This window comes from Mobula hypostoma, chromosome 8 (assembly GCF_963921235.1).
Source record: "Mobula hypostoma chromosome 8, sMobHyp1.1, whole genome shotgun sequence".
NCBI lineage: Eukaryota > Metazoa > Chordata > Chondrichthyes > Myliobatiformes > Myliobatidae > Mobula > Mobula hypostoma.
In genome coordinates, this window is record NC_086104.1 from 35018817 (window position 1) to 35031933 (window position 13117).

General features: G+C 39.8%; 1 protein-coding gene across 1 annotated transcript in view; it reads left to right on the forward strand.

Moving 5' to 3' along the window:
• epas1b (endothelial PAS domain protein 1b) overlaps window positions 1-13117 on the forward strand; it is a 124425-nt gene that overhangs the window by 57846 nt on the left and 53462 nt on the right. Inside the window, exon 2 of the mRNA XM_063055674.1 lies at window positions 4671-4861. Within this exon, the coding sequence (XP_062911744.1) occupies window positions 4671-4861 (191 nt within the window). The remainder of the gene's footprint in view (window positions 1-4670; window positions 4862-13117) is intronic.

A 13117-nucleotide genomic window follows, 5' to 3' on the forward strand; every position in this document is an offset into this window, starting at 1 on the left:
ACCTGAAGTGTCACTGCTACTTTTCTGTCTATATTTCATACCTGAGCTACTGAGTATTGTAGTATTTTCTTGCTTTAAATTCCTATAATCCATGTTGATGCAGAGGAAGCAACATCACGAAAGGAATATAAAGTGGCACCTTGCCTCTTCCTCTGAGAGGAAGTGCACCCTGTGATATAGGTATAGCAACACTGATGTTCTTTGATGCAGCTTGACAGTCTTCAGTGAGTATTATCTCCTCTTGCCTACTTGTAACTCCACAACAGCTATACATTACGAACAAGTTCCACAGATAGGATCTCTAAGGGCATTCTGCTTTGGAAGGAGTTGCTTCAGGACATCAACATATTGTTACTTAATTTTTCTCTCTGTATTGATTTGGAACAGCAACAGGGGTCTGTCTAAGGTCCACCACATCGACAATCTTAATGACTTCCTCTATTCCTCCTAGTAATACGTCCAAGTCCTGGTATTGCTAAGTACTAAACAAGCCCAGAGCAATAAATGAGGAATGAGAGCACCGTGTTTATCATCCAGTTTTGTCTTCACTTGTCAACTGGATTACTAGTTAAATTCTGAAGCCCTTGTTGTTACTAAACAGGAAAGGGTGAGAAATAGCTGGCATATTGATCACTACAGATTTCTCTGATTCCTGCATTGTTAGACAAAGGATCAACAGAACCAGATGGAAATGATCAATACACGTGTGCAATGAAGACTGCTCGCCAACCAGTTAACTCTTTTGACTGAAAGTCAATTTTAGTGGTGTCCAGAAATATTTCTCTGTGGTATTGGTATCAGAAGGGGAAATGATAGGGAGTGGGGGTATCTGAATGTGAAGTGGTTCTCATGTATGGTTGACACAGCAGCTGGTCCAACTGGGGCCTTGTTTATCCCAATCATTTTCTTGCCTTATCTTCCTTCTTTTATGACCTTTCATTCTGTGTTAAATAGAACCACTAAGTGTTCAGCAAGTGAACTTTAAAACTGCAAAAAAAAACAAGAACAGAAAGTGCTGGAAATTAGGTTGGCAGGCATCTAAGGGAGGAGAAACATATTAGGTTACCAATCACCCATATCTTACTGGCAATAAATTTCAGTGCTTCATGACAATAAAATTGAAATAATTTCTCATCTCTGTCCCAAATGATTCTTCTTCCCTCCTTTGTTCTAAGACTACAATTCTGAGTTTCTTTTGTGTAGAAGAAAGGAAAACCTGTCACGGTATGTGGTAGAATGTCTTTGAGGGCTTCATGATTTCCTAATATTTGTGTACATATATCTCATCAGTTTTGTTATGCAGGTTTTTAAGTAATTTTCTTTTGGTTTTGAGTGGCAGAATACAAACCAACATGGTGGATCATAGATTGTTCTAAATACTTTGAATATTCATGAAATACAAACTTTGTTAGATATTCTTCTATGTGGTACCAACAAAATTTTAGTTGGTTTCAGTAACTCCACCATATATTTGTCATTAAAGAAGGATTATTTCTCTCATCCTGTAAGTTATATAAAACCTTTTGAATATTAAAAGAAAATTAGCAGGTTTAATGTAAAGGCACTGAATTACACCAACTACATTCTCATGATTAGTCACATCTTTTGCCTCACTGAATGCCAGTTCTTTAATTTTTGAGTATAACTGAACAGAAAAAAAACATACGATGCCTGACCTGCTGATCTTCTCCAGCATTTTGTGTGTGTTGCTTGGCATTTTCAGCATCTGCAGACTTCCTCGAGTTTACGAAAAGCCACCTTAAACTGAAAGGAAACAATCTACAATATTCTGAGGACTGGTAATAGGCTTAAGGATTTCACTCACAGGGTCATTAAAACTCTTACTGGGATAATCACTGAAAGATTACACAAAAGATTACACAATCATATTAATGACAGAAGAGGTTTACAAAGTATTTTCCATCTCTGCCTGGTAAATAAACCCTGGTGGAATTATTTATCAGATAGTCTGTGCTATAGGGAAGAAAGAAGCCATTTTTAAAACAGACAGAACCACACAGCAAGGCTAATCCAACTCCTAATTATGATTTAAGTTTGTCTCATTAATTGACATTTTCCTAAGAAAACAAACCATCATTTTTAATTTGATATGCTGGTAGTAGCTTGGATTCTGTTCTCTCTTTGAAGTTACTTTCAAAATTTCAAGGAGTAGTTTTTGAGAATGGGGATGCATTCAGAAGGTTGAAGATTTAGATTAATTCTGACATAGGAAATGAGGAACGATTAATGTTTCTGGCAAACAGTTGTAGGCAAGGAATAGCACAAGTAATTTCAGGAATGGGGAAACAAGGCTTGATTTTGTAACAAGGGCACGTTGACTGCTAAACTTGATGAACCTGTTCATGAAAATTGTGCCATTGAGTTCTTTCCCAATATGATTTCAGTCTGTTGCCTTATCCATAGATTTAGTATTGCCTAACAAAACTGATGATACGCTAGGTAGTTGAACAGCCAATCAGAGAGCAGAGTTTATCACAGTTGGCAAAGTAGAAAATAAAATTAATTTCACTTTAAATGTTTTATGGAAAGCATAGATTACGGTATACTTGGGTTAGAAATACCATAAACTAATTATTTTTAAGACCATGGCATTTACAAATGATCTGAAAGAATTAACTCCCTGCCTCTCCACTTTGCCTTGGGCAACCTGGATGACAGCAATACCTATGCCAGGCTGTTGTTTACTGATTACAGCTCAGCGTTCAATACCTTCGCACACTTGGTACTAATCAACAAGATTCACAATCTGGGCCTTTGTATCTCCCTCTGCAATTGTATCCTTGACTTCCTCACCAGAGACCACGGTCAGCACAGATTGGAAGCAACATCTTCTCCTCACTGACAATCAACAGCGGTGCACCTCAACGACGCCTGCTTAGCCCACTGCTCTACTCAGCTTGATCATGTGTACTAGCCTCCTCAGTATTGAAGACGCCTTCAAAAGCCAATGCCTCAAAAGGGCGGCATCCATCATTAAGGACCCCATCACCCAGGACATACCCTCTTCTCATTACTACCATCGGGGACGAGATACAGGAGCCTAAAGACACACACTGAATGCTTTAGCACCAGCTTCTTCCTCTCCCCCTACGCAGATTTCAGATTTCTGAACAGACAATGAACCAACCCATGAACACTGCCTCACTAATTTTGCTCTCTTGTACTCCTTTAATTTACATATATACATCTTATTGTAATTTATAGTTTTTTTTAAGTATTACACTGTACTGCTGCTGCAGAACAACAGATTTCATGACACATATCAGCGATATTAAACCTGATCCTGATAATCAATTACCTGAAAGTATGTATAATCCATGTGAACAATATTAATTTTTAGGGTGGGAGAGGTGATTTCAAATTAATTATGTTTTCAATGAGCTGTTAAAATCTCAGTAATGGCCCATCCACCAAGTGGACTAATTTCTATGCCTTTTGAAGAAATGTTCAAAATAAGTTCTTATCAATTTAATGATCAGATCTAATATGAACTCCATGGAAGAGTACAACTGGATTTCTGCTTTTAACCAGCATCATGTGTAAATGCAAGGCTGCAGTTTTGCAGATGAAAGGCAGTGAATACTGACTTTTTTGTTATTGTTCCGAGCCAATAACTGAAGGCAAGCTTTGACTGGACAAGGAGTTCTGACATTGTCCTTTTAAGTTCTTTGACCTGAGTCTAAATGTGATTAAGAATGATGTAATAATGTTCATTTTCTCTGGATATTCACATTAAATGTTTAGTTAGCTTCACTCTTCTGAAGATCCAAGGCATAAATGTTGTTCAGCACTAATTAGCACCTAATTGAGAAACTTGCTTGGCAGTAAAGATGGCAGGTGTGGAAAATGCTCCAATTAAGTGCAGTAAGAGTTGTTTTTCTGAAGTTAAAACATGTTTTTACTGTAGTATATACATGTCTCTTGTGAGTTCTTGGAATTCTTGAAAAGGTTAAACCTACTAATTCTTTAACAGTAATTTTATATGTGATATTAGCTTATCACTTAACCACACCTATTATCAGTAGAAACCAAAAGCTCTTACCCCACATACATATCACGTGATGTGACTTTTTAAAAATATATTAATGTAAACTTAGATTTTGTGAAGTTTTCTTCTGTGTGCAAGTTACAGATATAGATTTTTGTCTTTGCTTCCCAAGGGATAATTAGACCAGGTAGCTCCTTAGTTTTGCATAGCCCAACTATTTTTTTTAATTAACACCAGACAAGGTGGACAAAATTTATCCATCTGCTCAGAAGGAGAACAGTGGAGATAAAAATGGTCAATATGTATTATATCATTCATTTTCAAATCTTGCCAGATTTAATGAAAAAGAAAGTCATGTATCTATATTAATCTGATTATTGAAAATTTTACAGCCTCCTTTTTGAGTTGTGTGCATGTCAAGTACAAATTGGGCCATGTGCTCAAATTCATAAAGGAAATTTTTAACAAGTGTGCTTTGTGAATGAGGAGTTGGGGTGAGAGGTGCACTGAATGGTGACGACACCATTAACGTTAGTTTGAGAAGTCCAGCAAACTTAAATCTCCAGCTGCCTTAAGATGTGATTTATGCTACAATGAATGACACTGTGTAAAATTTCTTGAATTAGAATCTTGATTTTAAACTTAATGTTTTAACTTTCAGAAGTAACTCAGAGAGGAGGAAGGAAAAGTCGAGAGATGCAGCAAGATACAGAAGGAGTAAGGAGACTGAAGTGTTTTATGAACTGGCTCACCAGCTGCCGCTGCCCCATAATGTCAGCACACACCTGGACAAAGCTTCTATCATGCGCCTGACCATTAGTTTCCTACGTACCCGCAAGCTTTTGGACTCGGGTAAGAGTAACATAAAATGCCTGGCAATAGCACAATGTACAAATAATTACATGCACTCGTGATGCTCAGCAAGTTCTTCCCTATAGAAATTAAAACTTTAAAGTAAGCCACTTAATTTTGCATCCATTTACAGGAGACTTGGTACTCGCAAAAGTCCCATGGAAAAATGTGGTCAATACAAGCCAGCTGTGGATAATGAGCCATTTTATAGAACTGTATTGAGAATTTCAGGCTATTATGTGTCACTGAGGATTCCAGTGCAGCCCTCCACATAGGAAAATCTACTGTAGTGAACATAGAAGTTTGTGAGAATTCTCTTAGACGTGCTCTGGAAAGTTGCCAGAGTCTGTCCCTACTCCACCTGGGAAACAAAGATCCTAAAAAGGCCCAAATATGGAAGTGCAGATTATTTTTGTGGGGATAGCACATCAACAATATATGAATGTAGATGCAAAGGTCAGGTATAGAAAAATAAAGAGGAAGTTTCCTAATTTTATTGGTGATTGGTATACTGGAAGTTTGCTTACTTTGGAGGATCATAGAAATACACCTGCAGCAGTTTTCTGTCCTTTGAGTTCCCCGGACAGAATACCACAAGTGCTCGACCAGCACCTTTCCTGATTACATGCGGCTTGATTTCAAAGTCCCTCTTTGTTATAGCTTTTGTTAAAAATTATAAAATTACTCTCTAAAAGCAAAAACAAAGATTAAAAGGTTGCCCTCAATACAAAGTGCATAAACAGCTATACTAAGGAAATACAGTCCAGGTCCAAAGTTCCAAAATATTGCTGGTGTTATTAAAACTTTCTCCTCCATGCTCAGTGTACCATCTCCAGACTGCTTCTGTATGCCTTTTATTTTAAAAAATTGCCACAAATATGTAATATATTTGATAATGGAATAAAAATATGATTGATTTTGTTTTCATTTTACATTTTTGCTTTCATCAGAGACCATAATCATACTAAGTAGAGCACTGGTTAGTGTGATTACCAGTCTGCAGGTGATTTTTCCACTAATGTTTCATATCTCCCTGCAGGCCTCTATTCGCACCTGCAGACCTGGGTGTAGCTGCAATCAATAAATTATTATTTAAGAAGATTAGGGTTACACTAAATATCACAGCATTTCAGTACTCCAAGATAACAGTCAATTTGAACTCTTAAAAATAGCTTGAAGACTCACGGGCTTTTGCCAGTTGGATCAAGATTTTCTGCTTAACTACCTCTAATGAGGCTTGGCTTTCCTTTCCCCTGCACCACGGGGCCAAATATTCTCCAATGATCCACTGACCTATCAATAAGCTTGCAACTCCCTTTAGCTTTGCCATCTCCTCTTAGATGATATTGTTAAGGGTAGCAGGTGGATGAAAAATAGGGGTTTGGAGTGTGTGAGGGTGTCTCTATTCTTGAGATTGAGTCCTGTTTTCATGGGTGTTTTTCAGCGGAAAAACTAACCACCCAGTTTCCCATTTTAAACACAAGAAATCTGGCAGATGCTCACAAAATTCTGGAGGAACTCAGTGAGTCTGTCAGGGAGAGGAATAAACAGTTGACATTTCAGGCCGAGACCCTTCGTCAGGATTGAAGAGGAAGGGAGAAGAGGACAGAATAGGAAGGTTGTGAGGGGGTGAGAGGTAGGGGGAATGAGTAGAGTCTGGCTGGTGATAGGTGAACCCTGGTGAGGGTGAAGGGGAATGATTTAAGAAGCTGGGAGGTGATAGGTGGAGGAAGCATAGGGCTGAAGAAGAAGGAATCTGATTGGAATGGATAGTGGATCATGGGAGAAGGAGGGGAATCAGAGAGAGCTGATAGGCAGGTGAAGAGAAGAGAAAGGGTGAGAAAGGAGCCAGTCTGGGGAATGGTAAGAGAGAGAAAGGGGAGGGGGAGAAATTACCTGGTTAGAGTAATCAGTTGTTAACGCCATCAGGTTGGAGGCTAACCAGATGGCATATGAGGTGTTGCTCCTCCAACCTGAGTGTGGCCTCATCACAGCAGTAGAGGAGGCCATGGACCAACATGTTGGAATTGGAGTGGGAAGTTGAATTGAAATGGGTGGCATTGGGAAATCTTGCCTTTGTTTCAGACAAAAGTGTTCAGTGTAGCAGTCACTCAATCTATGTCGGGTGTCACCAGTGTAGAGGAGACCACACTTGGAGCACTGGATACAGTAGAGGACACAGTGCGTTTTGTCTTCCTGTGGTAGTTTTTTTTTAACCAGTGATTGGGCTAAATGATTTAGAGACATATTTCTTATAGTTATGTAAATGTCTAATGTTTTATATGCTGACTGAGGTATTCCATGCTTATTTGATATGAGTAACATCAATGATGTAGTTGAATAAATTCAGGTGACTCATTTCCTAATATCCAAAGAGAAAGGCTTCGCTGTCCTGGATTGTTCCCTTTGATGCATGTAAGGCTCCTTCCTTTGTGACCTCACTAACACACCTATTTCTTGTCTACCTGTTGTTATTCATCACTTCATCAGAAAATATGTCAGTTTTCGCATATAGACTGAAAACCAACTCTTCCTCTTTACCATCTTTTTGACCTATGTTGTTGTTTAAAAGATATTAGACCATAAGACATAGGAGCAGAATATGGTAGTGACAGAATTAAATTCAAGGCTTCTGTCCTTGAGCAAGGCACTTAACCACACATTGCTCTGCGACAACACCGGTGCCAAGCTGTATGGGTCCTAATGCCCTTCCCTTGGACAACATCGGTGGCGTGGAGAGGGGAGACTTGTAGCACGGGCAACTGCTGGTCTTCCATACAACCTTGCCCAGGCCTACGCCCTGGAAATCTTCCGAGGCACAAATCCATGGTCTCATGAGATTAATGGATGCCTATAAATTCAAGGCTAGCTTAAAAGAAAGGGTAAAGTATTTCAGGATGTATATTGTGTACAATTCACTGACATTAAATGTACCTTTGAAACCTTTGAAATAAAACCAGAAAATACTGGGAACATTTAGCAGGTCCAGTAGAATCTGTGGAAAGAGAAGCTGTCTTAATGGTTCAGGGCGAGGACCCTTTGTCAGAACTGGGAAAAAAGAGTGAAAGAAGTTTAATTTGCAGAGAAAGATGTTCAGGACAAAGGAACATCATCAGCGCAAGGTTAAGATTGCCATGGAGATACTTTGATAAAATGATAAAGCACAAGCAGAGAAATATGTTGAAGTGCCAGTAAAAGGGTGAAAACGGAGCTGAAATACACCTGCTCAGTCCTGTCACAATAAGAGAAAATAAATTACTTGATCTCATTAACTCTCAGGGTCGTATTTGGGGACATATATCTACTTGGATAATAAATTTTCTTTGAATTTTAAATTTACTTAGAAATTAGTCACTGAATCCAGATGGAAAATGAGGCTGTTCCTCAAGCTTTAGCTGCCACAAAATAGCAAATTTCACGACATACATCGGTGATAGTAAACCTGATTCTGGTTCTGTGTTGGATCTCATTACAGTAGCTCAGGTGGGCAGAGATAAATATTTGAGTGGAAGTTGGATGCAGAATTTAAATAGCAGCAACAAGAAGTTCAGGTTTGCCCATGTAGACTAAATGCAGGTGTCCTATATTTGTTTTCCCCAGTGCAGATGAGATCACAATATGAGCATTGAGTTCAGTACACAAGACTAGTAGGAAATTTGCTTTTCCACTTGGATAGTGAGATCTCTGAGGATAGTTCTTTTAAAAAAGTATTTCCCATCTCATCTGAGGGGAAACAACCAATCAGAAGACACACGGAAGGGTAGGCATCAACCGAGTGTAATAGTGACGCAATGACTTATCACTCCCTCCTTAATTCCCTGCCCACCACTCCCTCACCCCACCAGAGCAGAGGGGGAAACTTTTTCTTCAAAACACACTGACTGGACCAAGCAACTTTTCAAAATCATGCACATTTTACTGCAGCTAAGAATCTGGATGCTGAATAAATCTTACTTGGGGGAAAAAACCAGCAGCTTTCATAGTTGATTATAACTGAACATTGGTCATTAGTGTGGAATCTTAAAATGGAATCCACTGGTTAAACATTAGGGTAGCTGTGATAAGAATCAATTACTATTTAAAATAATAGATCCTTTTGAAATCTTCTGCCACTAATTTCCCTGAATTAAAAACAGTTGCTTGTTTTTAAAATAAGTGCCATAATTGGAGAAGGTTTACTGCAGAAGAGTAGTTATTTAACCCCAAAATTACAGTTAATTAGCTTTAAATCATTAATAACAATTTAATTGAAAGGAACTTAGAAATTAAAGTTTCAAGACTTCAGGCATTCATTTCAACTTGGGAGAAAATTTTAAATGTATTAGTCAAATAGTATAGCTGATATCTCTATGATATACAGTGGCATGCAAACGTTTGGGCACCCTGGTCAAAATCTCCTGTTACTGTGAATAGCTAAGCGAGTAAAAGATGACCTGATTTCCAAAAGGCAAAAGTTAAAGATGGCACATTTCTTTAATATTTTAAGCAAGATTACTTCTTTATTTCCACCTTTTACAGTTTCAAAATAACAAAAAAGGAAAAGGGCCCAAAGCGAAAGTTTGGGCACCCTGGATGGTCAGTACTTAGTAACACCCCCTTTGGCAAGTATCACAGCTTGTAAACACTTTCTGTAGCCAGCTAAGAGTCTTTCTGTTGTGTATGTGGCCTGTTTACACAACTGTGTTATTAATAAAAAGGCTGGAGACGGGAACTCATGGTTCTTTACTGGTAAAGTCTGAACTTGACACACACATACAGATCAATACGCGCCTAATAGTGCATGCAACGAGGTGTTACTAAAACATGAAGTAGTCCCTTATTATAATGTAGGCTATGCGGTACACTCCTCCGTTTTATTTTAATAGTGTATCAACTGTTTTTTTTAAACTGGGGCTATGCTGAACAAATATGTTTAACATACAAACGCCTACTATTTGTTTACAAATTATAACAAAGGAACTTAATAATATCAAATTATAACAAGCTTTTTTTTTACTTTTGGTCTAAGACCATTTAGAACTCAAGTCTCAGGGGCGGGGGGGGGGTCTTCTCTGCCTCTCCAGGTAACGTCTGTCTGGAATCATTTGCTTTGGGGAATGAGTCTCCACAGGTACATCAGGTGTGTCCTCAGCACTGATGACAGCCTTATCTGTAGATGAGGCTGATGTGGTCACATCAGGAGTGTTTGCTTCTATGTCAGGGGAGACTGGACAAGGTGTTGTTGTGTTTTTCACCTGTGTATCCAGGATTTGGTCCACATGACGTCTCCATACATTCGCTCCCACCTCCACTGTCAGTGGCCCGTCTATGGTGGAAGTTGCACATGGCTGCCACTTTTCAGTCCAGTAATCACATGCAAGAACTGACTGTCCCACACTGAAGCTCCGTGTTGGCTTAGCATTCAAGTGTTTGAACTGTCTGCTCTCCACATCACGCTGTACATCTGGTTTGAGAAGATCCATGCGGGACCTCAGGTTCCTGTACAGAAACATCATTGTTGGCGTCTGATTAGTGGTTGTATGTACTGCATTATGATTGGCAAGGAGGAAGTTGTCTATCTTGTGTTGTAGTGGTCAATTTTCGCTGTCCATTGCCTTGATGGCTTTCTCGAATGTCTGCACAAATCTTTCTGCCAAGCCATTTGTGGATGGATGGTAAGGGGCAGATGTAAAGTGCTTGATTCCATTGTTCTTCACAAAATTTTGGAATTCTTCAGAGACAAATTGTCGTCCATTGTCTGTGCAAATTTGTTGTGGTATGCCATTCCTGGCGAACATGGCCCTCAGAACTGTGATGGTCTTTTCTGATGTGGTTGTCTTCATTTTGATGACCTCTGGCCATCTGGAATGTACATTGACGGTGACTGAAAAGTAGAGTCCATGAATGGTCCAGCAAAGTCGATGTGCACTCGTTACCATGGTGATGAGGGCCACTCCCATGGATGGAGAGGGGCTTGTGGTGGTGTGTTCTGGATCTTTTGACATCCAGGGCAGTTATTGGTCAAGTCCTCAATCTTTTTATCGATTCCTGGCCACCACACAAAGGCATGAGCAAGACTTTTCATCTTCACAGTACCCAGGTTCCCCTCGTGCAGTTCCTGCAGCACTCTGGTGCGTAGCTTGGGAGGAATCACAGCTCATGAACCACACATTAGTGTTCCCCGACACACTGACGACTGTTTCTTCCTCATTGAGAAGGCTGGAAACTGTGTGTTACCATGCGCTGGCCATCCCTTTACAGTGATGTCATACACTTTTGACAACATAGGGTCATTGCATGTTTCTCTTTCAATGAGGCTGTTTGTCACTAGTAATTGTTCAACTATTGTTGTGTGAAAGACCTCTGCTGAATCCATTTGGGTAGTTATCTCTGAAGTGGGCAGTGGCAAGTGTCACAAACCACCTGCGTTGCAGTGTTGCCTGGTCCCCTTGTGTTCAATGTCATACATGTGACCTCCTAAGAAAAGAGACCATTGCTGCAGCCTGTGTGCAGTTATCACTGGAACGCCTTTTCTTGGGTTGAAGATTGACACAAGAGGCTGATGGGCAGTCAACAGAGTAAACTTTTGGCCATACAGGTAGTGACTGAATTTCTTGTACTGGTTAAGTCCTTTGTGTGTAGTTATTGTCAGGTATTTCTTGGATGTATCATCGATTTCCATTTGGAGATAAATCTGGGCCAAATCGATTTTTTGTGAAATGTTCCCCTCCTGACAGGGAAGCAAAGATGTCCTCAGTACAAGGTAGACTATACTGTACTGTGCGGAGAACTAGGTTAACAGTCACTTTAAAGTCTCTACATATGCTCACCTTGCTTGGTTTTCCTTTGCTGGTGGTTTTTTTCAACACTGGAACAATAGGCGTGGCCCATTCACTCCAATCCATCTTTAACAGGACCCCAGTCTGCTCCAGATTTTTCAACTCTGCCTCTACTGTAGGACGGATTGCATATGGCACTGGTCGGGTTTGTGAAATTTTGGACATGCATTTTCCTCAATCTCAATCTTTGCCTTCATGCCCTGAAGTGTTCCTATTCCTTTCATGAACACTTCCTCAGAGTCAGCAAGTATTTGTGACAGGCTCTCAGGCCCTTGCTGCCCTCCTTTGCTGACACAACTAGTGTCTTGATGGTGTGCCAATTCAACTGGATTTTCCTGAAGCCATTCACGTCCCAGCAATGGTGGTCCTCCATTTTTCAGTACATAGAGGTTCAGCTGCTGTGTTTTGTCTCTGTAGGTCACTGTCACTTTAATTTTACCTTTGGGACGCCCTCTCTGTCCTGTGTAAGTCTTTAGCAGTAGCTTAGTTTGTTTCAGAGGTATGTGAGAAATCAGTCGTTTGTAGTCGTGTCCAGAGATAGATCACTGTTAAAGCTTAGCCTGTCTCCAACTCCATTTTCAATCTCAGGCTGTGAAGTTGCAGACAAGACAATTCACTTTTGTCTGAGTCGTTTTCATCAGAACTGCCTTCTTGCATTTTGTGTACATTGTTGTATTTTCCTTTCTGGGGTTTCTTGTTTCTCTGTATTTTGTCCTTTTTCTGCGGTTTACTAGCTTTGCATACTCTGCCAATGTGGCCCTGTTTGCCACAGTCTCTGCATTCTTTATCTTTAAACCAAGTCATCAGGGTCATGTGACATGTTCCCACAACGGTAACATTTCTTTCCTTCATTTCTGTTCAGTGACATTTTACTTGTAGCATATTTCATAGATTCTTGTTGTGTCTCGGAAGCATCCCGTGCTGCTGTTTCCAATGTTGCAATGTTCAGCGCCTTCTCTAATGCAAGGTCTTTTTCACACAGGAGCTTCTGTGTGGTTTCACAGTGCATGCCACACACTAGCCTGTCCCTCAATGCGTCTGATAGACCAGCTCCAAATTGACAATGTTCTGATAATATGCGCAATTCCACACAAGATTCAGAAATGCTTTCATTTTTGCTCTGATTCTGTTTGTGAAATTTAAGTCTTTCAGCAATGACCAGTGGTTTGGGGTTTAAATGCTGTTGGAGAGTGTCTACTATTTGCTTGAACATTTTGTCATCTGGCTTTTCAAGGGTTAACAAGTTCTGTAGCAGCTCATATGATTTTGCTCCCATAACACTGAGTAAGACACTGGCTTTCTTTTCATCATTAACACCGTTAGCATCACAATATAACTCCACTCTTTCAAGATAAGTTATCCAGTTTTCAATGCCACTATCAATCATCGCCATCTTTGTTATGTTAATTTAGTCCCATTTTTCCTTGTTTTCTTTTCA